This window comes from Martes martes, assembly GCF_963455335.1.
Source record: "Martes martes genome assembly, chromosome: 11".
NCBI lineage: Eukaryota > Metazoa > Chordata > Mammalia > Carnivora > Mustelidae > Martes > Martes martes.
Window position 1 is genome coordinate 43287488 of NC_137899.1, and position 26067 is coordinate 43313554.

Consider the following 26067-nt stretch of genomic DNA (forward strand, 5'->3'; position numbering starts at 1 on the left):
GTTGAATGTGGTGGCTCCTGTTGTGTGTTAAATATATTTAAGTGAGCAGATAGAGCAATTTGAAGACCTGCACTGAATGTAGTAGCAGTAGTAGTAGTTGTTGTAGTTGTTGTAGTAGTGGTTGTTGTTCATTCTAGCTTTCCCTGTGCTGTAGAGAGTACTAAAGAGCTGTGACGTTACACCATTCTCCCTTACAACAGCATTCTCCCACAGAGCATTATTTAAATATGCCCCAAGATTTTTGTTATGTGAAGAGATGCTTTTTGATAGAATTGTCTGGAGTCTTTTTCAGGATGTTTTTTCGTTTCAGAGTAGCAACATTGAATGCAGTGGGCAGAAATTAGTATTGTATTAGTAGGAATCTGTTATTTAAAGCAAAACTTAGATGGTTTGGGGACACCTGGCTGGTTTGTTGGTAGATAGAGCATGTGACTCTGGATCTTGGGGTGTGAGTTCGAGCCCCTCATTAGGGGTAGAGTTTACTTCAAAAAATCATTAAAAAAAAAACCTTAAATGGTTTTTGGTAGAGTTATGTTTGTAGCTTTTCTCAAACATAAAAATATATCATTGTATCATTACTTTAGATGAGTCAGGGTAACTCTAAAACTTGACTCTGAATTATGTGCTTGGGCAATGAATGAAATCCAAATGATATAAATTGTAAGTGAAATTTGTTTGCAGGCTCTCAAAAGGCAGTAGCTTTATCTTCTAAATTTCTGTATCTCCCCACACTATTTAGCATCTTTTTTAGGGGAAAAAGAAAATCTATGGTTTTCATGTGTTATTGCGTTTAAAAAAAAGGAAATTAAAAAAAAAAAAACAAAACCTCTTGAAATTGAGATGTCTGCTGACTGGAATGTATCACATATTAGGGGATTATACCCATCCATAGAGGACCAGGTTACAATGAAGAATTATCCAGCCCCAGGGGCGCCTGGGTGGCTCATTGGGTTAAGCTTTTGCCTTTGGCTCAGGTCATGATCTCAGGGTCCTGGGATCGAGCCCCGCATCTGGCTCTCTGCTCAGCAGGGAGCCTGCTTCCCCCTCTCTCTCTGCCTGCCTTTCTGCCTACTTGTGCGCTCTCGCTCGCTCTCTGTCAAATAAATAAATAAAATATTAAAAAAAAAAAAAAGAATTATCCAGCTCCAAATGTTAAGAGTAAAAAGCTTGAGAAACCCTGGTTTAATATAAGGGAAGATTTTACCTTCCTTTTTTTTTTTTCTTCACTTTTTTTATCGATTCTAGTTAGTTAACGTACAATGCAATACTGGTTTAGGAGTAGAATTCAGTGGTTCATCTCTTAACATATAGTACCGTGTGCTCATCATCACAAGTGCTCTCCTTGTTATATGAGCATCAACCAACCCACAGTGATGCCCATCACCCATCTTGCCCATTCCCCACCCACCTCCCTCCATCAACCCTCAGTTTCTTATCTATTCTTAAGACTCTCTTACTGTTTCCCTTATGTTCATATGTTCATCTGTTTTGTTTCTTAAATTCCACATGTGAGTGAAATCATATGGTATTTGTTTTTCTCTGACTGACTTATTTTGCTAGCATAATATACTCTAGCTCTACCCATGTCATTGCAAATGGCAAGATTTCATTCTTTTTGATGGATTAATAATATTCCTTTGTATATCTATACCACATCTTCTTTATCCATTCATCAGGCAATGGACATTTGGGCCATAGTTTGGTATTGCTATGAACATCAAAGTGCATGTGTCCCTTTGAATCAGTATTTTTGTATTCTTTGGGTTGCTGGATCGTACGTTAGTTCTCTTTTTAACTTTTGGAGGAACCTTCATACTGCTCTCCAGAGTGGCTGTAACACTTTTCACTCCTACCAACAGTGCAAGAGGGTTCCCCTTTCTCCACATCCTCGCCAACATCTCTTGTTTCTTGTGTTGTTAATTTTAGCCATCCTGACAGGTATGAGATGGTATCTCATTGTGGTTTTGATTTGTATTTCCATGATGCTGAGTGATGTTGAGCATCTTTTCATGTGTCTTTTAGGTATCTGGATGTCATTTTTAGAAAAGTGTCTATTCATGTTTTCTGCCTATTTCCTAACTGGATTATTTGTTTTTAGGGTTTGAGTTTAATAAGTTCTTTGTAGATTTTTGGATGCTTTATCAGATATGTCTTTTGCACATATCTTCTCCCATTCTGTAGTCTGCCTTTTAGTTTTTTTGATTGTTTCCTTCCCTGTGCAGAAGCCTTTTTTCTTGGTGAAGTCCTAATAGTTCATTTTTGCTTGTTTCCCCTGCCTCTGGCGACATGTCTAGTAAGAAGTGGCTGTCGCTGAGGTCAAAGAGGTTTCTGTCCATGCCCTTCTCTAGGATTTTGGTGGTTTCTGTCTCACATTTAGGTCTTTCATCCATTTTGAATTTATTTTTGTGTATGGCGTAAGAAAGTGGTCCAGTTTCATTCTTTTGCATGTTGCTGTCCATTTTTCCCAGTACCATTTTTTTAAAAAAAGATTTTATTTATTTATTTGACAGAGAGAGAGAGAGAGCACAATTAGGCAGAGAGTCAGGCAGAGAGAGAGGGGGAAGCAGGCTCCCCACTGAGCAGATAGCCCTATGTGGGGCTTGATCCCAAGACCCTGAGATCATGACCTGAGCAAAGGCAGAGGCTTACCCCACTGAGCCACCCAGGCACCACCCTCCCAGTACCACTTTTTGAAGAGACTGTCTTTTTTCCCATGGAATATTCTTTGTTGAAGATTAGTTGACCATATAGTTGTGGGTCCATTTCTGGGTTTGTTGAAGATTAGTTGACCATATAGTTGTGGGTCCATTTCTGGGTTTTCTATTCTGTTCCATTGATCTATATGTCTATCTTTTACATACTTTTTAAAAAGGTTTTATTTATTTCTTTATTTGACAGAGTGAGTGAGAGTGCACAGGAAGGGGGAGCGGCCTCCCCACTGAGCAGAGAGCCCAATATGGGGCTCAATCCCAGGACCCTGGGATCATGACCTGAGCTGAAGGCAGATGTTTAATCAGCCGAGCCACCCAGGCGCCCCATCTATGCATCTCTTTTTTGTGCCAGTACCATAATGTCTTGTCTTGATGGGGGCGCCTTGGTGGCTCAGTGGGCCTTCGGCTCAGGTCATGATCCCAGGGTCCTGGGGTCGAGCCCCGCATCAGGCTGTCTTCTCAGCGGGGAGCCTGCTTCCCCCCCACCATCTGTCTGCCTCTCTGCCTACTTGTGATCTCTCTCTGTCAAATAAATAAATAAAATCTTTAAAAAAAAATAATGTCTTGATGACTACAGCTTTGCAATACAGTTTAAAGTCCAGAGTCGTGATACATCCAGCTTTGTTTTTCTTTTTCAGAGTTGCTTTGGCTATTCAGGATCTTTTATGGTTCCTTATAAATTTTAGGATTTGTTCTAGCTCTGACAAAAATGCTGTTGTAGAGATTGCAATGAATATGTAAAATGCTTTGGGTAGTATAGACATTTTAACAATATTTGTTCCTCTAATCCATGAGCATGGAACATTTTTCCATTTCTATGTGTTCTCTTCAATTTCTTTCTTAAGTGTTCTATAGTTTTCAGCATACAGATCTTTTACCTGTTTCGTTAGGTTTATTCCTAGGTATCTTGTGGGTTTTGGTGCAATTGTAAATGGAATCAGTACCTTGATTTAATTTTCTGTTGCTTCATTATTGATGTATAGAAATGTAACAAATTTCTGTATGTTGATTTTATATCCTGGAACTTTGCTGAATTCATGTATTAGTTCCAGCAATTTTTTGGTGGAGTCTATGGGTTTTCTACATAGAGCATCATGTCTGCAAATAGTGGAAGTTTGACGTCTTCCTTGCCAATTTGGATGCCTTTTATTTCTTTTTATTGTCTGATTGCTGAGACTAAGACATCTAGTACTGTGTTAAATAGTAATTGTGAGAGTGGATATCCATGTCTTGTTCCCAACTCTAGAAGAAAAGCTCTCAGTTTTTTCCTGTTGAGAATGATCTTAGCTGTGGGTCTTTTGTATATGGCCTTCATGATGTTGAGGTATGTTCCCTCTATCCCTACTTCGTTGAGGGCTTTTATCAAGAAATATTGTTTTGTCAGATGCTTTTTCTGCATCATTGAGACGATCATATGGTTCTTATCCTTTCTTTTATTAATGTGGTGTATCACATTGATTGATTTGTGAATATTGAACCACCCTTCCAGCCCAGGAATACTTCCTACTTGATCATGGTGAATAATTCTTTTAATATACTATTGGATTCAATTTGTTAGTATCTTGTTGAGAATTTCTACATCCATGTTCATCAGGGATATTGGCCTATAATTCTCCTTTTCAGTGGGGTCTTTGTCTGGTTTTGGAATCAAGGTAATGCTGGCCTTGTAGAAAGAGTTTGGAGTTTTCCATTTCTATTTTTTGGAACAATTTGAAAAGAATATGTATTAACTCTTCTTTAAATGTCTGGTAGAATTCCCCTAGGAACCCATCTGGCCCTAAACTTTTGTTTATTGGGAAATTTTTGCTTGCTGATTCAGTTTCTTTGCTGGTTATGAGTCTGTTTAAAATTTCTATTTCTTCCTGTTTCAGCTTTGGTGGTTTATATGTCCCTAGGAATTTGTCCATTTCTTCCAAATTGCCCAGTTTATTGGCATGTAATTTTTCATAGTATTCTTTTATAATTGTTTGTATTTCTGTAGTGTTTGTTGTTATCTCTCCTCTTTCATTTGTGACTTTATTTGTTTGAGTCCTTTCTCTTTTCTTTTTGTTAAGTCTGGTTGGGGGGTTATCAAGTTTATTGATTCTTTTGAAGAACCAGCTTTTAGTTTCATTGATCTGTTCTACTGGGGTTTTTGTTTGTTTGTTTGTTTGTTTTTTAAGATTTTGTTTATTTATTTGACAGACAGAGATCACAAGTAGGCAGAGAGGCAGGCAGAGAGACAGAGGGGAAGCAGGCTCCCCACTGAGCAGAAAGCCCGCTGCAGGGCTCGATCCAAGGACCCCGAGATCATGACCTGAGCCGAAGGCAGAGGCTTAACCCACTGAGCCCCCAAGCGCCCCTGTTTGTTTGTTTCTGTATCATTTATTTCTGCTCTAATCTTATTTCCCTTCTTCTGCTGGCTTTAGGTTTTATTTGTGGATACTTTTCTAGCTCTGTTAGGTGAAAGGCTAGGTTGTGTATTGAGACTTTTCTTGCATTTTGAGGGGGGGGCCTGTATTGCGGTATACTTCCATCTTAGGACTGTCTTTACTGCATCCCAAAGGTTTTAGACTGTCATGTTTTCATTTTCATTTGCTTCCATGTACTTTTAAATTTCTTCTTTAATTTCTTGGTTAACCTGTTCATTCTTTAGTAGGATGTTTTTTAACTCCCATGTATTTGTGGTCTTCACAAATTATTTCTTCTGGCTGACCTCCTTTCATAGTGGTGTGGTCTGGAAATATGCGTGTATGATCTCAGTCTTTCTGTACCTCTTGAGGGCTGATTTGTGACCGAGTATGTGATCTGTTCTGAAGAGTGTTCCGTGTACAGTCAAAAAGAATGTGTATTCTGCTACTTTAGGATGAAATGTTCTGAATGTATCTGTCAAAGTCCATCTGGTCTGGTGTGTTATTCCAAGCCATGTTTCCTTGTTGATTTTCTGCTTAGATGATCTGTCATGGCTGGAAGTGGGGTGTTAAAGTCCCCCACTATTATTGTGTTATTATCAGTGAGTTTTCTTATGTTTGTTATTAATTGTTTCATATATTTGGGTGCTCCCAAGTTGGGGGCATAAATACCTATAATCGTTGCATCTTTTGGATGATACAATGCCCTCCTTCATCTCTTGTTGCAGTCTTTGGTCTGAAATCTAGTTAGTCTGGGGGCATCTGGGTGGTTCGGTTGATTAAGGATCTGAAACTTGATTTTGGCTCAGATTGTGATCTCAGGGTTATGAGATCCAGCCACACATCAGGCTCTGCTCTCAGTGCAGAGTCTGCTTAAGATTCTCCCCCTCTTGTTTGTCCCTCCTACTCCCCATTATGTGTGTGTGTGGATGTGTGTGTCTCTCTCAGAAAATAAATAAATAAGTAAATAAGTAAAATCTAGTTTGTCTGATATAAGTACGGCTACTCTGGCTTTCTTTTAATGTCCATTAACATGATAGATGGTTTTCCATCACTTCACTTTCAATCTGGAGGTGTCTTTAGGTTCGAAAATGAGTCTTTCATAGACAGCATATAGATTTTTTTAAAAAATCCGTTCTGATACCCTATGTCTTTTGATTGCAGCATTTAGTCCATTTACATTCAGAGTGATTATTGAAAGATATGAATTTAATGCTGTTGTATTACCTATAAGGTTGTTTTTTTTTTCTGCTGGTGTTCTCTGTTCCTTGCTAGTCTTTGTTGCTTTTGGTCTTCTTTTCTCCACTCAAAGAGTCTCCTTTAATATTTCTTGCAGGGCTGGTTTAGTGGTCATGAATGCCTTTAGTTTTGATTTGTTCTTCTGTCGTGAATGACAGCCTTGCTAGATAAAGTATTCTTGGCTAGGTATTTTTCCCATTTAGCACGTTGAGTATATCCTGCCACTATCTTTTGGTCTGTCAAATTTCTATGGACAGATTTGCTGCGAACCTGATCTGTCTTTACCTTGTATCTTGTAATACGTTAAGGGTTCTTTTTTCTTGCTGCTTTCAGGATTCTTTCTTTGTGTGTTTTTTTTTTTAATTTGACTGTAATATTTCTTGTTGATTGCCAGCTTTTGTTGAATTTAATGGGAGCTCTCTTTGCTTCTTAGATTTCACTGTCTGTTTCCTTCCCTAGATTAGAGAAGTTTTCAGGTATAATGTACTCAAACCTTCTGCTTCTTTTTCTTCATCTTCTGGGACTCCTATGATATGAATGCTATTATGCTTTAAGGAGTCACTGAGTTCCCTAAGTCTACATTCATGATCCAATACTTTTCTTTCTGTCTTCTTTTCAGCTTCATTATTTTCCATATTTTAATCTTCTGTATCAGTAATTCTTTCTTCTGCTTCATCCATCTCCATTGTCATGGCATCTGTTCATGTTTGCATCTGGGTTATAGCATTTTTAATTTTGGCCTGACTAGATTTTAGTTATTTTAATCTCCGCAATAAGGGATTCTCTAGTGTCTTCTGTGCTTTTTTCATGCCCAGCTAGTGTCCTTATTATTGTTGTTTTAAATTCTAGTTCAGACATCTTACTTATATCTGTATTGATTAAACCCCTCTCTGTGACTTTTTTCCTGTTCTTTCTTTTGGGGTGAGTTCCTCCCATCTTATCATTTTGTCCAGGAAAAAAAAAAAAAAAGGAATCTAGATCCTAGGTATGTTTTGATCTGCTTGTTAAAAGAAGCTAGATCCAAAAAATATCTTTGAAATTTTAAAATAAATTTTAAAAAATTAAGAAGTAAAAAACACATTAAATAATAAAATTTAAAACTTTTAATTAAAAATAATAATAAAAAATAAAAATAAAAAGGAAGGTAGATCCTATTTACCCTAAAGATGAAGCTTTGCTGCACTCTGAGCTGTAGACTAGGTGCCTGCAAGGGATTTTTGCTTGTTACCTGAAGGAGAGGACCCTTGCTCTGATTCTCAGGTGGACTTACAGGTGGAGATGCCCCTGCAAGGCACCAGGGGGTGGGACTTGGTGTAAGTAGCTTTGGTCTCCACTAGGTGGTGCTGTTTTGCTCCCTGAAGTTTTTCAGCACTGATGGGCTGGAGTGGGAATGGCTCTCTCCTCGTGGGATGGGGAGCTAGCACCGGCCACCCTTCAGGAAACCCTCACAGAAGAGCACACAGTCGCCTCTCCTGTGTCCTAGGCCTCTTTGACATCCCTGTCTTCACCCTGCCTGCCTCTGAGGTGTCTGCCTGCCAGCTGTAATGGCACTCCTGTGTTTTATCTCAGGCACAGGCTGGGTTCCAAAACTCTAAAGTTTAGAGATCCCCGTGGGCAAAATCCACGCTGATCCCCTGGGGGAGGGCCTGGCTGAGCTGTAGCTGCCTGAAGGTTTGTCCCAGAAATCAGAGGTGCAACCACCTGGTGGCGTGGAGTTTATAGCAAGGCACAACAGAAAGCCTGCCAAGACTCCCTGCCTTCAGCCTGTGCCTGTGTTTCTGTGCTAGCCAGTGGGGCAGCTCAGTGGTGTCCTCTGGGTCCCTTGGCCCGGAGAGGTCACAGCACCCCATCTCCCAAATGTACTCCAAGCAGGGAAACTGCCTCTCCACATGCAACCCAGAGCATCCTCAGACCTCGCTGCCCACTCCTGGGTCTCTGCCCTCCTTCCTCACTGGAGCACTGCTAAGACCCAGGCATGACGCCGGTGATGTTGCCCGCCTCTGAAACTTCACACTCTGTGCTTCCCTGTTTATAAAAACTTGCGATGGTCCACTCCTCTCCTTTTCCCGGTCATTGTTTTAGGGAAGAGTTCTTATGCAATTCTCTGTGCGCCCATTTCCACTCTCTCTCAGTCCTCTTTCTGCAATCAGGGCTCCCTAGCAGCACCCACATCTCATCTGTCCTCCAAATCAGCTCTCTGCATTTCCTACTTTTCACGATGTGGTGGTTTTTGCTTGTTGTTTTTCAGTTCTAAGTTGTGCATTTTTACTCTCTCAGTCCTCTGATTGATTGCTTGGGTGTCCAGAATGATTTGGTATTTCCATAGCTGTGTTCCAGCTGTGTCCTAGGGTCTCCCTACTCCTCTGCAATCTTAACTCCTCTGAGATTTTGTCTTCCTAAATCAGTAGAATCAGGGGGGAACATTATTATTATGGTGTTCTTTTTTTTTTTTAATGAATAAGGGACAGGACAGGGAAAAGCAGCCAGTTCTTATCACTGCCAGGATACCAGTCTTGATTCTGAAAACAATAGGGTAGCTAGCTAATTAGAGGAAAACAGACCAACAAAAATCCCCAAATCTAGCAACAGCAATAACAGTAAAACTACGTAAAACCTCCCTGATAATTCTAACAGAGACTTTGGGGGTCATATTTATTTCCAAAGTAATGGAGGAGAGTAAAATTGCATGAGGTCCATTTTACTCTTGGTGAGATGTCTGTATGCAATGATGTAAAAAGGATACGAGAAGAAGGAAAGTTCTGTTCTAAAACTTCCTTGGACCAGCTTGTGTCTTTTCAAGATATTTTTGTCATATGCTTGAAAAGGAGCTCTGCTGGAGAAAATTCCAGAAAGTTAGTAATTTCAGATTATGTAATGCTTCCAAGATAGCAGGATTTTATTATTATAGCAACAGCTAATGATTGCAAACAGCTCCTAGTGGTATGCCTCTTACACGCTAATGAGTAGCTGGCAGTTGAGATTATCAGATGAAGCCTTTGTGCTGCTCCCCATGGCAAGTAAAGCCAACTGTTAAAAGTCACCAAGTTGGGGTGACAAACTAGAAACACCCCCCAACCCAAATTAATAAAAAGCCTACAAAATGCAGAAAAGAATTCCAACTTGGCCCCTGTGTGGAATCTTCCCTGTGAAATTCTCTGGAGCGCCTTTACACTCTTCCAGAATCCTGTCTTGCCTGGCTATATAATTATGAATTTCTAGCTCAAGATCTCCCACCTTTCTAAGTATTTTAGATACTCTGTTAAGCTAAAAATCATACCTGTTTAACTTACCAATTTGCTAAAAGCAACTATATTCGTCATGTTAGGGAAGTGAGTTTTCTTAAATCATATCTCTTCAGTTTTTAATGGCTGTTATATATGTGCATGATGTCACTTTCCAGTTAGGTGACAAGTGAAAAGGTTAAAAGTGTTACATTAAAGGACGGGCTGTCTTCAAAATGAGGTTGCCATCACCACTTTGTACACATCTAGCTATGTTGTAAAAACTGTGCTGGTGTGTTCTGGGGACATCCCTGAGCTGCTCAAGACCAGGGGAGATGGAATGGAAATACCAGTTCAGGGAGGAAGAAAGAGCAATGTAAAATTTCCTACTATTAGAAAGAACTTGTTCATGTATTTTTAAAATCGTTGATGGTGGATATTAAAATGCTCTGGTGTTTAGATTCCATTGGGGAAGTTTAAAATAATGTTATAACAGTTTTATTTCCACATTTGTATATTTATGATATGCTAGAAACTACATCCTTTATAATCTTCAGTGGATTAGTTCTAGATGTTACCTTAAAAAGTGCAAAGGGGTGCATAATGTCTGACAGTCCTTTTAGGGGTTATGTGAGCAGTGCCGTAAGATTAGTGGCTTTGAAACTTTTGCCTGCAACCCAAACTAAGAGATACGTTTCATATCATGACCTAACATCCAAAGCAAAAGTTCATAAACCATTATTTACCATACGTGATACTCTCTGATATCTTTTTGCTTCTTTTCCCTTTCTTCTTATTTTTTTGTTTCTTATTTCATTTTATTTAAAAATGTGGTCATGACCCACTAAATTGAGTTTGCTTCTGCTGAAAGATTGGGACCTGCAGTTTGAAAAACAGCTGTAGATCCTAGATTCAGTTCTTTGTTTTTGTTTGTTTGTGTATTTGTTTCTGGAGTGTTTTGGGGGAGAGGGGCCAGTCTGAACATAAAATCAAAGAGGTGGAAATGAAATTTGTGTTAATGCTTCCGTTCAATTAATTCGCTTTCAGACTTCCTGGGAGCTTATCTGTGACATCAGTTTAAAGGTCCTTTCCTTGCTCCCCACTTGCTTATCCTCTCAGATACCCATACCTTTCCCCTATTACACCAGTATCACAGACCTTTAAAAATAAAAAAGCTATCTGGGATGGCAAAACAGAGGGAAAACCTTTGGGTAATCCTATTTGGTAGTCCAAAAGTAATGGATAAATTTTAAAAGGGGTTAAATTAATCTCTTTCATACAAATATAAAAAAGACTACTGAACTCATTAAGGAGGGAACTTGTAAGATATTATAACTTGTTCAAAAGAGAACTCAAAGTATCACCACACGTTTCTAGCCAAAGAAGGGAATGTTGAATTTACAAATGGATGCAAATCTGGTCACTATCCCACAGAGCAGTAATGAATGCATTCTACCTGATACATTTCTTTGGAGAGGAATTATTGGCATGACTATCATTTTCTACAAGTTACCTCCTATAGTATGGTGATATAACCTAGTCAAAGATAAACAAAAGTTACCATAATCCATATGGATAAGCTAGCCAGAAGATCTGCTAAATTCCAAAGCTTTTCACAATTTTTCTTTATGCTGATGAGATTTAAGCTATAATGCACATTCCTGACCTAAGTTTAACATGCACCTGAAGGCCACATCCAGTTTGTGGAAGGTTTATTCAGTCTCTGGAGCATTTTAAAAATATTTTTAGTTTGTTGCTATCACCTAAAAACTAGATTTTTTCCAAAATAATTCGATTTCCACTTTGTCTTGAAAAATCAGAGTTGGTGACACTAGGCCCACGTTCCTTCACGAAACTATGACTGGAAACACCAAAGGTGCCTTCTGGTTTTTTTTGTTTTGTTTTTTAGATAGAAAATAGAAAAATGTGAATACTACAAGAGAACTGTACAGTGAATAGAAACTGGTCATGCATCCTGGTAATGACAGCTATTAGGTTCACTGTATAGGTTTCCATATTTTTGTTTTCTAAGTATAAACACGCTTATCCCCTCAACCCCTTCACACACAGAAATAGAAATTACTTTTATAATTAGAAGGCCTGCTAGTTGTTTTTTTTTTAAGAAACCAGTAAATTAGGAAAACTACAGAAAGAGTGAAATAGTATAAAACAAATACAGTCAAAAGACATACTGTAAAGAATATACAGAAAAGATGTTATGGGCGCCTGGGTGGCTCAATAGGTTTAGCGACTGCCTTCTGCTCAGCTCATGATCCCAGGGTTCTGGGATCGAGTCCCGCATCGGGCTCCCTGCTCAGTGGGCAGTCTGCTTCTCCCTCTGCCACTCTCCCTGCTTGTGCTCTCTCTCTTCTTTCTCTGTCTGTCATATAAAAAAATAAAATCTTTAAGAAAAAAAAAAGATGGGGGCGCCTGGATGGCTCACTGGGTTAAAGCCTCTGCCTTTGGCTCAGGTCATGATCCCAGGGTCCTGGGATCGAGCCCCGCATTGGGCTCTCTGCTCAGCGGGGAGCCTGCTTCCCCCTTTCTCTCTGCCTGCCTCTCTGCCTACTTGTGATCTCTGTATGTCAAATGAATAAATAAAATCTTTAAAAAAAAAAGATGTTAAAGCAAATGATTAAAGAAGTATAAGTAGATCATATCAGCTAAAATGATCTATTAAAAAATGTTTGAGGAAAAATAAATCACTTTAGCTGGAAGGTTCTCTAATAGGACTGAGAGAGCAGGAGCAGCAGTAGGGGAACCCAGGCTCCTAGTCCCGCTCACAGGCCTTAAATGAGCCCTTCAGACCGAGGCAGCTTTGGATGTTCAGGCTGCGTTCCACCAAGCTTTCTAGATGCTTTGGAATCATCTTTGTGGGGGAGATGTGAGCTAACCGTAGCTTCAGCCTGGTCCCATGTGTGTTTGTTGTTGTTACTGTTCTTATTGTTGTTTTTAGCTTGGCTATAACAGCATGTGCAAATCTGAGTCCAGGTTTCCTTAGCTCAAAACCATCAAAAGATGCCTTTCACTGGTTCCTGAATCAAGCCCTTACAAGCCTTGTTTTGGTGAAGGGCTCCTCCTCGTGGCTCCCTGGGTATCTGTCTCCCTCCCTCCCTCTCTGGAGGTGCCCGTGGGAGACCGGCCCGCACTCCCTGTCACTCCCTGTCTCACAGGAGGCTGGCTTCACGCATTCTTAGCTGATTGGCATTTGAATTTACCACTCCTGGGTTATGCTGAAGAGGTCAGTTGTTTCTGCAGTTTTGAAACGTGAAACAATATAGTCGAGTTAATATTTAAGTCCTGATAAGACCGCCAAGTATGTTTTTGAAAATACTGAAGAAAAGGGAGTGTACACATCACTTTGGTGGGAATTAAGGGGATGCATTGTCATAGTATAATCTGAGGTCTTAGAGATCGTTACCTCAAGCCCTGAACTTTCACATTTTCCATTTGAAATACCACTGATGTTCCTGATTTTGGCTACCACTTATGTGCTAACAACTCCCTTTCTCTGGGGCACTAGGTCTTATTTTTCTAACTGCGTTTTACATATTTATATTTGGACGAGTCCTGTTTCCCTTACATTTAGCTTGTTTGAAATGGAATTCATTATATTTCCTCTCCCAAAATGAACTCCCTTTCCTTCTTTTCTAATTCATAATATCACTTTCTTCAGTCCCTCAGGCTTAAACTCTCAGTCGCCTTGTGGTAATTCCTTTCCATCTGCATTTTTGTAGAGCAGAGAGTTACTAGGTCCTGCTCCGTATTTCTGCACATCCCTTCCTTTTATTCAAACGTCGCCCATCTAATCCAATCCCTTTATGCTACAGCTCTCTAACTTCTTGACTCCGTGCTCTCAGTCAGCCTCTTCAGCATGTCGTGTTAATCTTAATCTTTCTGAAACATGACTTTCCTCAAGATCCTAGACCATACAGTAACATTAAACAGAGCCTGGTCTGCAACTGTGGCTATTCTAACATATTCTTGACTCTTCAGCCCTTTCAATAATGTGTCTCCACCTTGTTCTTGACCTTGCTCTTGCAGTGTTAATTTCTGCTGCTTATGTGCATGCCTCTGTTGAAGATAATCCCCCCCCTTTTTTTAAGATCTTATTTATTTATTTGACCAGAGAGAGGGAATACAAGCAGGGGGAGTGGGAAAGAGAGAAGCAGGCTTCCCATGGGGCAGGGAGCCTGATGCAGGGCTGGATCCCAGGACCCTGGGATCATGACCAAAGCCGAAGGCAGACACTTAACAGCTGAGCCACCCAGGTTAATAATTCCTTTGCTGTCCTCTAAACGCACTGTACTGTTTGTTCTTAGTGACCCTTCTTACAGCAGAGGCCCTCCTTCTCCTTGCTTTGTGTCTGTACGCTACCCAGCAGATGACGTTGAACTCAAGGCTACCTATTTGTGAAGTCCCAACACGGCTCTTCTAATTCTCACTGACTCTTCTGGATTCCTTCGGGAGCAAATATGAAGGGGGGGAAAAAAACCACGCACGTGTGTTTGCATACAGGTATCCCCTGCTTTTTGAAAGTTCACATTATATTGCTTTGCTCTTACGAAAGACTTAACCTTAGTACCTGTTGTCGCTGACTAAAACAAGTCTGAGGAGGATTTTCCACTTTTATGAAAAAGGTGGAAAGTAAAAAGAGGGTCAGTGTTGGTTTGCAGCAAGCTATTACAGAGGCATTGTGCGACCCCGCCAAGCTCCTTTCCTGGGAACTACACTGAGCATTTCAGCATCAAGCTGCTATAGCTCTCCACTCTGCCCCGGCTTTATCTGCATTTATTTTGTGTATCCCTTAGCAAGATGTGTCCTAAGGTACCTGAAAAGCTGAAGAGAAATTATCTTGGGAGTCTGGGCATGTTCAAAAATTTTTCCATATAAATTAATGCTAACTACTTTTTCATTTTTTTGCCATTTTGGCTTACAAAATGCTTTTCTAGAAACTCTCTACATTTGGATAGCAGGGGAAACTTGTATGTTATTACTGTTAAGTGGCTGCTGTTGATCAATCACAGATGGGAATTGTGGTGTATTTGCATTTTACATTATCTAGTATATTGAAATTGAAAGAAGATAATCAATTGAGAAAACCAGGTTGCCTTCATCCTTTTGTCATGGGTAATATTACTTAATAGGTAAGCCTTAGAATAATAGGGAAAAATAAATATATTACTCGCCCTACTCTCTGCCCTTTCAGAGCAATAAGAGCTGTGCTGCCTAGCGATCAAGCTAACAACCCTTTTATATGCAGTTTCTGTATACCATTAAAAGTGAAGACACTGTCCTTTTATTTTTCTGTTTCGTGTGACTACACAGAGAAGAGAAGCATTTTGTCTTTTATACAAAGACTGTATCTGTAACACACACACAGGGGTTTGAGAGATTGGAGGCAATTTTCCGAATCATTGTGAACTAAACATTTTTATGACATCTAGGTTATTGTGCTAATAGCGAATTTTTAAAATAGTTTTATTGAGTTCTTACAACATACAAAAAATTTCACATATTGAAAGTGTATCGTTTGATGAGTTTTGAGATGCATTTATGCCGCTGAAACCATCCCCACAATCACTATAATGAACATATTCATCAGCCCCAAAGTTTCCTTGTACTTCTTTGTAATTCCTCCTTCCTCCACCCACCCCCTGCTTCCCCATTCCCCAGACAACCACTGATCTGCTTTCTGTCACTATACATTAGTTTGCATTTTCTGGAAGTTCTTATAAATGGAATCGTACAATATGAACTCTTTTTTGTCTGGCTTCTTTCACTCAGCTTAATTCTGTTGAGATTCATGCATGTTGCAGCATATTTTAGGACTTCATTCCATTTTACTGCTGAACAGTGTTATGGATATGCCACAGTGTGTCCATTTATCTGGTTTTGGACATTTGGGTTGTTTCCATTTTGGGGCTTTTACTCAAAAAGCTGGCTGACATTTGTGTACAAGTGTGACATACGCTCTCAGTTCTCTTAGGTAAATACCTGAGAGAAGGTCTGGGTCATATGGTAGATGTATGTTTATATTTTCAGGAAGCTGCCAAATTCTTACTCATAGTGGTTGTACTGTGTTACACACCTACTGTGGTATACAAGACTTCCAGTTGTTCCACGTTTTTGCCAGCCCTCGGCATGGCAGGCCTTCTAAATTTTAAACATTTTAATTGGTATATGGTGGTATCTTGCTGAGATTTTAATTTGCCTTTGCCTGTTAGTTAAGGATGTTGAATATCTTTGCATGTGATTGTTTGCCATCCACATACCTTCTTTGGTGAAGTGTCTGTCATAACTTTTGCCCAGTTTTTATTGTTTTCTCATTAAGAGTTGTTTATAGGGGCGCCTGGGTGGCTCAGTGGGTTGAGCCTCTGCCTTCGGCTTAGGGCGTGATCTCAGGGTCCTGGGATCGAGTTCCACATTGGGCTCTCTGCTTGGCAGGGAGCCTGCTTCCCCCTGTCTCTCTGCCTGCCTCTCTGCCTACTTGTGATCTCTCTCTCTATCAAATAAATAAATAAAATTTTTTGAAAAAGAGTTCTTTATATTTTCTAAATATGTGTTCTTTTTTTTCTTTTAAGATTTTATTTATTTATTTTTGAGAGAGAGAGAGCACGAGCAGGGGTGAGGGGCAGAGGGAGAGAGAGAAGCAGACTCCGTGCTGAGCAGGGAACCCAATGCAAGGCTCCATCCCAGTACCTTGCCATCATGACCTGAGCTGAAGGCAAACGCTTACCCAGCTGAGCCACCCAGACGCCCCTTGATAGGCATTCTTTAACAGATATGTGACTTGCAAGTATTTTCTCCCAGCCTGTGGCTGGGGCAGGTGAATTCTTCATCCCCCATCCATACTGAGGTAGCTTGAGGATTTCCATGTTTGAGAATTAGGAGACATTCATTCTGGGTTGGGTCTCAGCTCAGCCAAGCAAGAACGTTGCTACTGGCTAATAATGAATTTTTAAGAGTAAATGTTGGCATTTTTCTTGTTTATAAGTATAAAATTCACTTATTGTAGACAATTTTTAAAATATTGAAAATTGTAAATAAGGAAATGAGACTGGAATATGCTTAAGAACTCCAAGCTGAAGGCCAGCTGTCAAGGCCATGTACGTGAGAAGCATGAGTGCTTGGGGCTTCCCTTATACTACACTTGGGGCAGCAGGACTATTACCAGCTTCCTCCACTTTGGGGATGGGGCTCTTCAATCACTCTTATTGTTGCTAAGGATTGTCTCAGAACTATGGTGGGCTGAGGCTGCACTTGTTCCTTCTGGATATAAGTTGGGTGCTGCATTGGCAATGCTTGGTCAGTACCTGGCCTAAGCACTTAATAGATGTTTGTAAAATAGAAATACAAAGTAAATGAAGTTCTTGAACCTAGATGCTGTGGAATTAGTAAGTATCTTCAGAACCTAGAGCTGAGCAAGACTTGGGAAAGAAGAGATTGATAAAGACAGAATTGGAGTGAATCAAATGTATGTGACTGATACTGTGCATGTGACTGATAGTGATATGACATTAAAGTCCAACACAAGTGATCTACCTGTCAAGGACTCCTTGTCTTGGTGCTTTGTTGATGAAAAGCTTTCAGTTCGGTTGCAAAAGAACTTGGTTTAAAATTCTAGCTTGGCTGTTGAGCAGCCACATAAACTTGGACCAATACTTAATCTCCTTTACTTTGATTCTTTCACTTACACATTGTGAATCCTTAGACATACGTGGAGAGCTGGCTATGAGGTTGTAGGAGATAGAGTACATAAAGCAATTTGGTATAATGACTGACACTCTAGGAGCCCAACACATGTTGGGGGGTTGTAGTCAATCACCTCTCCTTCCTTGTTTCTAGTCTCAGACAGGACAGCTCAGTCTAGCCGCTGGGGTTGTGACCTACCCACACAGCTTTCTGACCGTGGGTGTAGTTCATAGAGGGGAGAGCTTACAATGTTATTGCCAGCCTCACCAGGGTACATTTTTGTGCCACTCTGTGTTTTTTTCAGTGATAGGAAAAAATCTCCTGGGAGAAAGATAATTGCATTATGTATCCTAGTGTCCAGGACATAGTCTTTTCTTGCATGGAGTGATTTCTGTAAATATGTGTGAGTGCACTGACTTTCTTGGTGCCTTGTGGAATGACTCATTAGTGTCAGCAGCAGTATTGGCTATACAAGGGAAACCCAAGACCTGTAAAGTTGGAAACTTGTTCTCACGGAGAAACATCTTGAAGAAGGAGTTAGGGTGGCGGCCAGATTGGTGGAGTGATGGGTGTGAGGGTGACTGGTATTTTTGTAACAATTTTAGAGTTCTTTCAGATGGGTATTTGTAGTGAGCTCTTCTTTGCTGCCATTCTGAGTTCTTTTATTCTGTCTTGACTTCTTTTCTCTTACTCCTAATTTATTTCTTCCGTGTCTGGAAATTGCTTGACTCATGGAACCCAAGTTGTCCCTCCTTTTCTAATGTTTATAATGTTCTAAAGGACTATAATATTATTCATTGCCAATCAGTCATACTAGCAACAAACTGATGGAGCCTGTGTATAGTTTAAATTTGATGTTTTAGGTCATGGAAAGCTTAAATCCTTCCCTTAATTAAGTTATAAATTCTGTACAAAACACTTGAATTAAAAAGAGAAACCAAGAGTCAGACGTTTAACTGATTGAGCCAGCCGGGTGCCTTTTGGTCTGGCTTTTATAACAACAGATTTAAATTTGGGGGGCTTGAGACTGACTTATCAGAGCCCATTTTATAATTTCCATGTTCGTTCCATTTCTGTTTTGTGGCCAGACATGAAAAGGTATTGGAGGGGCGCCTGCGTGGCTCAGTTGGCTAAATATCTGCCTTTAACTCAGGTCGTGATCCCATGGTCCTGGGATCGAGCCCCACGTTGGGCTCCCAGCTCAGCAGAGAGCCTGCTTCTCCCTCTGCCTGCTGCTCCCCCTGCTTGTGCTCTCTCTCTCTCTCTCTCTCTCTGTCAAATAGATAAATAAACCTTAAAAGAAAAAGTATTGGAAATTTGAATCCTTCTATTAGAAGGCTTTTCTTTACATGCTAGAACAGGAACCAGTTTTGAAAGGGCTTCTCTTTCTCTGTGTTTCACAAAGCTCCTTGATGTAGCACCCTGATGGCACATGACACAGTGAACTGAGCAAGCCACATGGCCTCATCTGCCTCCAAGGAGGAAAGAACACTGCAGTCCTGTGTCCCGCTAAGCCCGAAAGCCAGTGATCAACCCTAATGATCCCGTGGTTCTCCTTTGTGGTCATCACATACAGTTCTCCTCATTGTAGGCAAAATAACTCACCCCTCCCCAAGCGCAATCATCTAAACTGCTCCATTCAGCCACAGCATCCCACTCGAAGTCCAGTGTCTCTCCATCAGGCCCAGGTGTGCCATCTCTTGGTCTGCGGGCTTCGTGAGTTAAAATGACCCACGCCCCAGGCTCTCCCACGCTGGTGGAACTGGGAAACATACTGCCTCTTGGAGTTTCCTCCTTTTCTGGTAACTTCCTTGGCCACTAGAGAATGGGCCCTCACTGGGGTCTAAGCAGTTTTCCCTGGCAACTTTCTGTCTCTACGGCTGTTTTAAATATCCACTAGTCATAGTCCTCCTTTAACACACACACACACACATATACATATTTATTTCAGAACAGAGGAAGAGGGAAAGAGCGAGAGAATCTCAAGCACACTCTAGTGAGAGCCCAGTGGACGGCTCGATCCCATGACCCTGAGATCATGACCTGAGCCAGCTGCTTAACCAACTGAGCCTCCCAGCTGCTCTGGTCTTGTTTTAAAGCCAGACCTACAATTTTGGCTAGACATCTCTCAGATTTGCTACATCCCTCACTGCATTCACCCCACAAGTGCTTCTTCCCTCCTTCTGTATTTGAGGGTAACTTTTCTCTGCTAGGCTTCTGCTGAAGACCTACCCTCTTCGTCCATTTCTGAACCATTTTATCCCAAGTAAAGGAATTGACTAGGTGCCACATGGATCCATGCTGAGGGTTTAATGTCAGGTGTAATGGTTGTATTCTTGCTTTGATGCTTGCCCAAGGTTGAGTTTTAATCAACTATTGTTCCTTCAGTGGCTTTCTTCATATTATTTTCAACTGCTTGGGGTTGAGAAGTTAGTTGCCTTTTCCAGTCTTTCAAGTCTTTAAATCTAAGCTCTATTTTTATACATTCCTGCCTGTAAGCCAACCAGTTCTCTTCTAATACCATTTCCTTCTCCCACAGGCTTCTCTTCATCTTACTCAATTATTCTTCGCATCTCACTCTGTGTCTTTTCATCTTTTGCACTTGCTTTTGCATCTAATCTTATTTTCACCAGTTCCTTATGGGCCGTGTCTCCTTGTCCTCTATGGAGGATGCCAAACTGTTTCCAGACCTTTCTTTCGGACCTGTCACTGTATAAGTGTTTTCTTTGAGGATTTCAGAGGCCGTTCCTTTTCCTTTACTGAACAATTTTCTTGATCACATGCCTTGTGTTATTCTTCTCCAGTTGTTTTCCTTTAAAAGTAAAATCGGCCAAGTAAGTTTATCAACAAATAAGCTCCATCACCGTCCATTCGGGTCCACGGCTTAGAGCAGGTCAACCTCAGCAAACCTCAGTACAGTTCTCCATTTCCAGAAGGCTTTGCTCAGATAAAATCTTTATTTACCCTCCCTACTTGGTTTTCTGATGTGGGTGGAATATATGAAATTAAAACACGGAGCACTTGCTGCCACCAAGACTTACGTTGCTTTGCTTATAGGGACTGTACTCAGAATGTGACGTATCCTATCAGGTTCCCCCCAACTCCTTTCCCAGTTGTTTTCTAGGAGTTGTTGTCCTCCCTGAATGTACGAAGATGGGAGGAGAAAGAGAAATGTGGTGTGTGGGTGTGTGTTGGGGTACAAAATCTTACCAACACAAAGATCTGCATTGAATTTAAAGTTGCAATGGATACAGTCAGCCCGCGAGTGTCTGACTCAGGTAACCGACTATGGAGTATGTTAGAAGTGCCTTCCTTTCTTTTTTTCAGGTGGCCTCAGTTTTATGATGCTTAAACTGATGGTGGCATGACAAGAAACCTGGACAAGTTTTTGTTTTGTTTTGTTTTTCCTTTCCTCAGTCCGGTGTCCATGTTATAGTTAGCGAGATCTTTACAGATTCTGGTGTTATCTGTTGATTTTAGTTTTATGTGTATAATTTCTTGTGTTACTTCCTGCCTGTTCAGAAATTGATAGAGGTTGCATGGTTCAAAAGACACACAAGGTTGTGAACTGGAAGTCTTTGCCCCTTAATTTCTGGGTTTGTCTTCTGACACCTGGAGGGGGCTTATGTTCTTAAGTCTGGTAATAGAATTCCTAAAAGTAATTATAGTGTTATCTCTGTGTTTGGCTTTTTACTAAAAAGGGTAAGACTTTTTTGTATTTTCCTTTGAACTTGACATTATATAGTGTTTCTGTTTCAGATAGCCGCAATGTTTCCCTTCTTCAGAAAATCTCCAGAATCTAAAAAGCCTTCCACACCAGAGACAGAAGCAGATGGATTTGTCCTTTTAGGTGAGTCTTTTTAAGAGGTAATCATAATTGGTTGAAGAATTTTTCCTTTAAAAGATTACTTGGAAATTATGTGATTGATTTTTTTAATTATTTCCTTCTAATTCCAGAATTCATTTATGTATATGAAATCTATAAAAATAAAGGTGGTCAATCGCTTAGAATGTTCTCATCAAGTCATACACTTCTTATATATTACTTTGGCTGTATCCTTCAAATTAAATGTGAAAAATCATCCCTTTTTTTTCTACATGATAAGCTGGTCAACCTTTTTAATTGTGAAAAACCAGAAGTCTTGAAGGATCCTTGGTAGATTCAAGTTCTGTTTTATAAATAGCACCAAACCTTGCTTCTTAAATTAGCATCTGAAATTAAATTAGACATCCAATAAATAATTTACTGGATGAAGTATACTTTTTAAATATGTTAAATTGTGTCTCCTATGTGTTTGTTAAGACTGGTTTATTTTTGGGGCGCCTGGGTGGCTCAGTGGGTTAAAGCCTCTGCCTACGGCTCAGGTCATGATCCCAGAGTCCTGGGATCGAGCCCCGCATTGGGCTCTCTGCTCAGCAGGGAGCCTGCTTCCCTTCCTCTCTCTCTCTCTGCCCATCTCTCTGCCTACTTGTGATCTCTGCCTGTCAAATAAATAAATAAAATATTTTTAAAAAAAAGACTGGTTTATTTTCTGTTATAAAATTGATACCTGCACTTATTATGATTTTGGTAGCTTTAAAAAACAAAACAAAACAAAACAAAAAAACCTTCTTTCAAATACTATGCTCTTTCCAAAGGGAATTCTGAAAAAAAACATTTCCTTCATGTCACTGTGTCTTTCCCCCTGAGGAGGAGATTTGCAGTCTTTGTATAGTTCTTCCCAGAAATTCTCTCCCCAGAGGGTGGTGAGCCAAAACCCAATGTTCCCACGTAGCAGGCATCCTCTTCCACTCTGGACTTCCTCCTGCCAAATTCAGCTCCTTCCTCGAGAAGCTGTGCATGAATTCATAGGGTATTTGCTCCCTGGGATGTTTCTCAGGTGTTTCCCTTTCCAGATTCTAGCTTCCTACCTCTTAACAGTCTTTATGTTGACCCAGTCAGACCAGAGTCCCCTTGCATTGGCAAATGCTCTGTATGTCTTTGAGAAGTGGAGGATGGCTCCTTGGGTTTAAGGGTCATCCTGAATATTCAGTTTAGGCCCCCTCAGAGCCAGGGTTCCTGCTGTGCCTCTTTCCCCATACTTTTAGAAGTATAGGTGGGTGGGTCTCTGCCTCTTTAGCCCTTCTCTTTAGGATCTGGTCTCTGCCATGCACACACCTGTATATCTGGCCCTTCTTACCACGTCAGGAGTTTATGCCATGGCTTCCTGGTCAGAACTGGCTCCGTCAGTCCCAACTTCTGTTCCTTGAAATCTGCCAGCATTGCTTCCCTCTTACCTCCTGAATTAGCTTCACTACTGAACCTCAAGGATGCCTCTGGTCTCTTCTTTAGGCCTTTCACAAGAAATTCATCTCTCAAAATTTGCTTCAACAAAGCCTGATGTTCCTAACTCAGTTCTGTTTTTCTGTAGTCTGAATACATATGTAGAGAACTTTGCTACTTTCTGTTGTTTCATGACTTGAAATCAATATTATTATTTTTTTAATCAAATAGCCATCTAAAGGCTGTGAGAGAAGCGCACAGACATCTTTGAGAGCACGTGCAATTTCTAATGCTCGGCCTCAGCAACTCTTTATACATCTTCTTCACCTCTCTGGCTCTCTTGCCTGCGCTTGGCAAAACTTAGGGCTAAGTTTTAACCACAGGCGAAAACACTCCAGCTGCTGCTCTTTCTGAAGTCTCCAGTGTCTGGTGGCTCGAAACATGTAGATGCTTCACTTTAGCCAGCTAGACCAATAGCGGCACAGTTTCCAGGCGGTTCTACCTCAGTGGGTGAAGCTTATTTGCTGTGGACCTTTCCTCTTCTAGAAAAGACTCTGGTTTAAGATGCAGTCTTTAGCTGAGCCTCAGAAGATACAGAAACTTGCAGATTTGCTAATTCATGAGGAAACTTCCAGGACTTCATGACTCTGATCTGCTCTCATGTTCCAGCTGTGCCATCTGATATACCTAAGCTCTGAGGGTATATTTTCCTGAAAGCCAACATGCTGTACTTTAAGGGCATTTTCCCAGGACCATCTCGGATGGAGTCGGGTAGGTTCTGTCCCTGCACGGTACCTCCCCCGCAGCAACCATGGTGACACTTCTGTCGTCGTTCCACCACAGTGATGTAATTTGAAATGCAACTGGTGGTACTCCCTCTTTCAGATGACCCAAGCCACACAAGTCCCATAGATGTCTGCTGAGACTTTCTCGTCCTTCTGCTTCCATGAGTGTTGATGCTTGTCTCTGTTTAGCCCTATTTCCCTCCAGGTACAAAGCTTTACCCCTTCGCCACTTTCTGTGAAAAATCTTTGCGTCTACCTACTGTTCTGTGAACTTAGTTACTCTCCTGAAGTTGTGGTCGTATTAGCCAGCATCAGTATCAGCTCTCTCTCTTCCTGTGTCTTCTTTCTCTTCTCATCAATCACACCACCTCCCTTCTTTCTCAGGAACACCTCAGAGGCACTGCGGGGAAGCGCAGATAAGAATCCTGACTCGAGCCAGACCTGTTGGCTCAGTATCCTGGCTCTCCAACTTGCCAGAGTCTCTGTTTCAGGGGAGGCAGAACTTCTCGCTCCTCTTAAGGTCTCTGCCTGGGCCTAGGAAATACATACACATAGAACGCGATGACAGGAGGGAAGCATGCAGATTTTTCGATGTACATGGGAGCTCCTCCCACCTCAGGAAAATGAAGACCAAAGACGTGGCAAAACCTATGTGCTTATATACCAGGTTGAACAAAGAGGCCCTTGTGGAAAAGTAAAGAATGTGGGGAGACTAAAGAAAGATAAGAGTTATTTTAACAGGGTCTGTTGTACAGAGTTCTCTTGGCCTCAGTTCTCCACCTCTGCTGATAGGAGTATTTCTTTCCTCCTGGCATCTTCTCTAGGGGACTTTATCTCCTGCTTTTAGGAAGGAAAGGGGAGGCTAGAGACCCCTTCTTGCACCTGCTGTGTTTTAAGAGCCTTCGGCTCAGAACAATCCTTATGCCAAAGTGGCATATTTTGGAATGGCGTATATGCCACCCCTCACCATTTTGGGCAAGTTATATAACCTCTGGGGGTGGGAGGGCATTTAGAAAATGAGCACAAAAATAGTACCAACCCCACAGGGTTATGGAGAGGATTAAGTGGGTTACCATGTGTAAGGTGCTTAGAACAGCCCTGTCAGTGAAATGGTGGTGTTATGTCCACGTACAGGTGAGGACTTAACTTCTCTGAGTTCCTCCAGCTAACGTGTAGCCAATCTGGAAGGAGTCCAGGCAATCTGACTTTGGAGCCTAATCCTCTTAACCACTAAGCTACCCATCTTTTTTTTTTTTTTTAAATGTCATAATATCATTTTGAATTTTAAAACATTAGTGACATTTTAAGCTCTTTAAAAAAATTTTTACATTGTGTTCCTTACTATTTCAAAGAGAAAGTGCTGTGTTTCTTTGATTTCATTTTTAAATAAAAGAGCGTTGGTTGTTCATAAAGTTGGGCTATGATTTTGGCTACCTTAAACCTTTCAGTATGTAGTATGTAATGTATAATAGTCTAAATACTTTTAACTATGTCAGACAACAGTAATCTTAATGAGGTTGAGGTTGGAAGATAGTATACATTATTTAGTTAGTAAAAAATGCACCGACAGTTAGGGACTTAATTGATTTGACTGGTAAAAGTCAGGACAGATTATTAGGCATATAATAAGCTGTCTTTAAAAATGGTTTTTAAAGGGGTTACCACTTTAAAAGTGGTAACCTCCTTTTTTAAGCTGACTTGTTCTGCTAAGTTGTTCTTTTTTATCATGTGATAACATACTGACAAATGTAATACCCACTTTAGTCTCAGTGCATACTGTGTAAAATATTTGGGAAAATGCCAAATAAGTCAAATGGTAGATATGAAATGTTCTTATTAACATGCCCCATATTTGCACACATATATTTTGGTTATCATATATCCACATAACTGTCTTTGTCCTCATGTGCAATAGATACATTGCAGGAAAATAAATGTATATAATGGGTTTTCTTGTGTTTTGGAAGTGATACAACCAAATAAAGACTTAGAAAAACAATTATATTTATGGCAACAACTTCTTCTTGATATGGATTCTACGGAATCTGTGAGATTATCATTGTATGTGGTCTTGATAACCTGTTTCTGAAATGGTCAGTAAATTGTGTTGTAAAAGGTATGAATTATCTCTTTTTTCCCACTCCAGAGTACCTTTTACTCTAGGCAATCCTTCCTGCTTATTTAACAGAAAGAGGTTTTAGGTCACAAAGATTAGATGGCATTGCTGAGTTGCTGAAGTCAACACCCCGCGACTTGAAACTCAGGGTTCAGGCACAGCCTAGGTACTTTGATGATAATAGGAATAGCTGGGATGTTGGTATACAATTAGCTCACTTTTGGACAGAAAGCTTTTTCCCTGTTAAGGTTTCCAAAGCTTTCAGCCTTTGTGAAATGTCGAGTGTGCTGAATAAGGATAAGGCGGGGAAAGCCTTGTACAAAAACATCCTTTCCCTTGTAACCAGTTCCCATTCACATAAGAAGGTAATAGCTATTCCTTCATTCAGTAATGAAGTTGAAGTAATCCTCCAGGGTACTCGTTTTACACAAAAACAAATTGCAGTTTTCATTTGCATCACTGGGTGGCGATTTTTCTTAGTTTTATACTAGTGTTTAAAACCCCAGTGAGCGTGGTACTATTAGTAATTACCAGGGTTTTCTTGTGTTATGACATGTTTAATTGTACTTTTAAGACATTATCTTTAAGTTGATTACAAATTTACTACTGTAGTGTGCAACCTCGTAGTTATTTTAAATTAAGGAAAA

The 26067-nt window shown here is 40.5% G+C and overlaps 1 protein-coding gene across 1 annotated transcript in view; it reads left to right on the plus strand.

Moving 5' to 3' along the window:
* The window catches only part of UMAD1 (UBAP1-MVB12-associated (UMA) domain containing 1), a 217326-nt gene that overhangs the window by 8774 nt on the left and 182485 nt on the right, over positions 1-26067 (plus strand). The window contains exon 2 of the mRNA XM_080817977.1: positions 21016-21106. Coding sequence (XP_080674103.1) covers positions 21025-21106 — 82 coding nt within the window. The 5' untranslated portion in view covers positions 21016-21024. The remainder of the gene's footprint in view (positions 1-21015; positions 21107-26067) is intronic.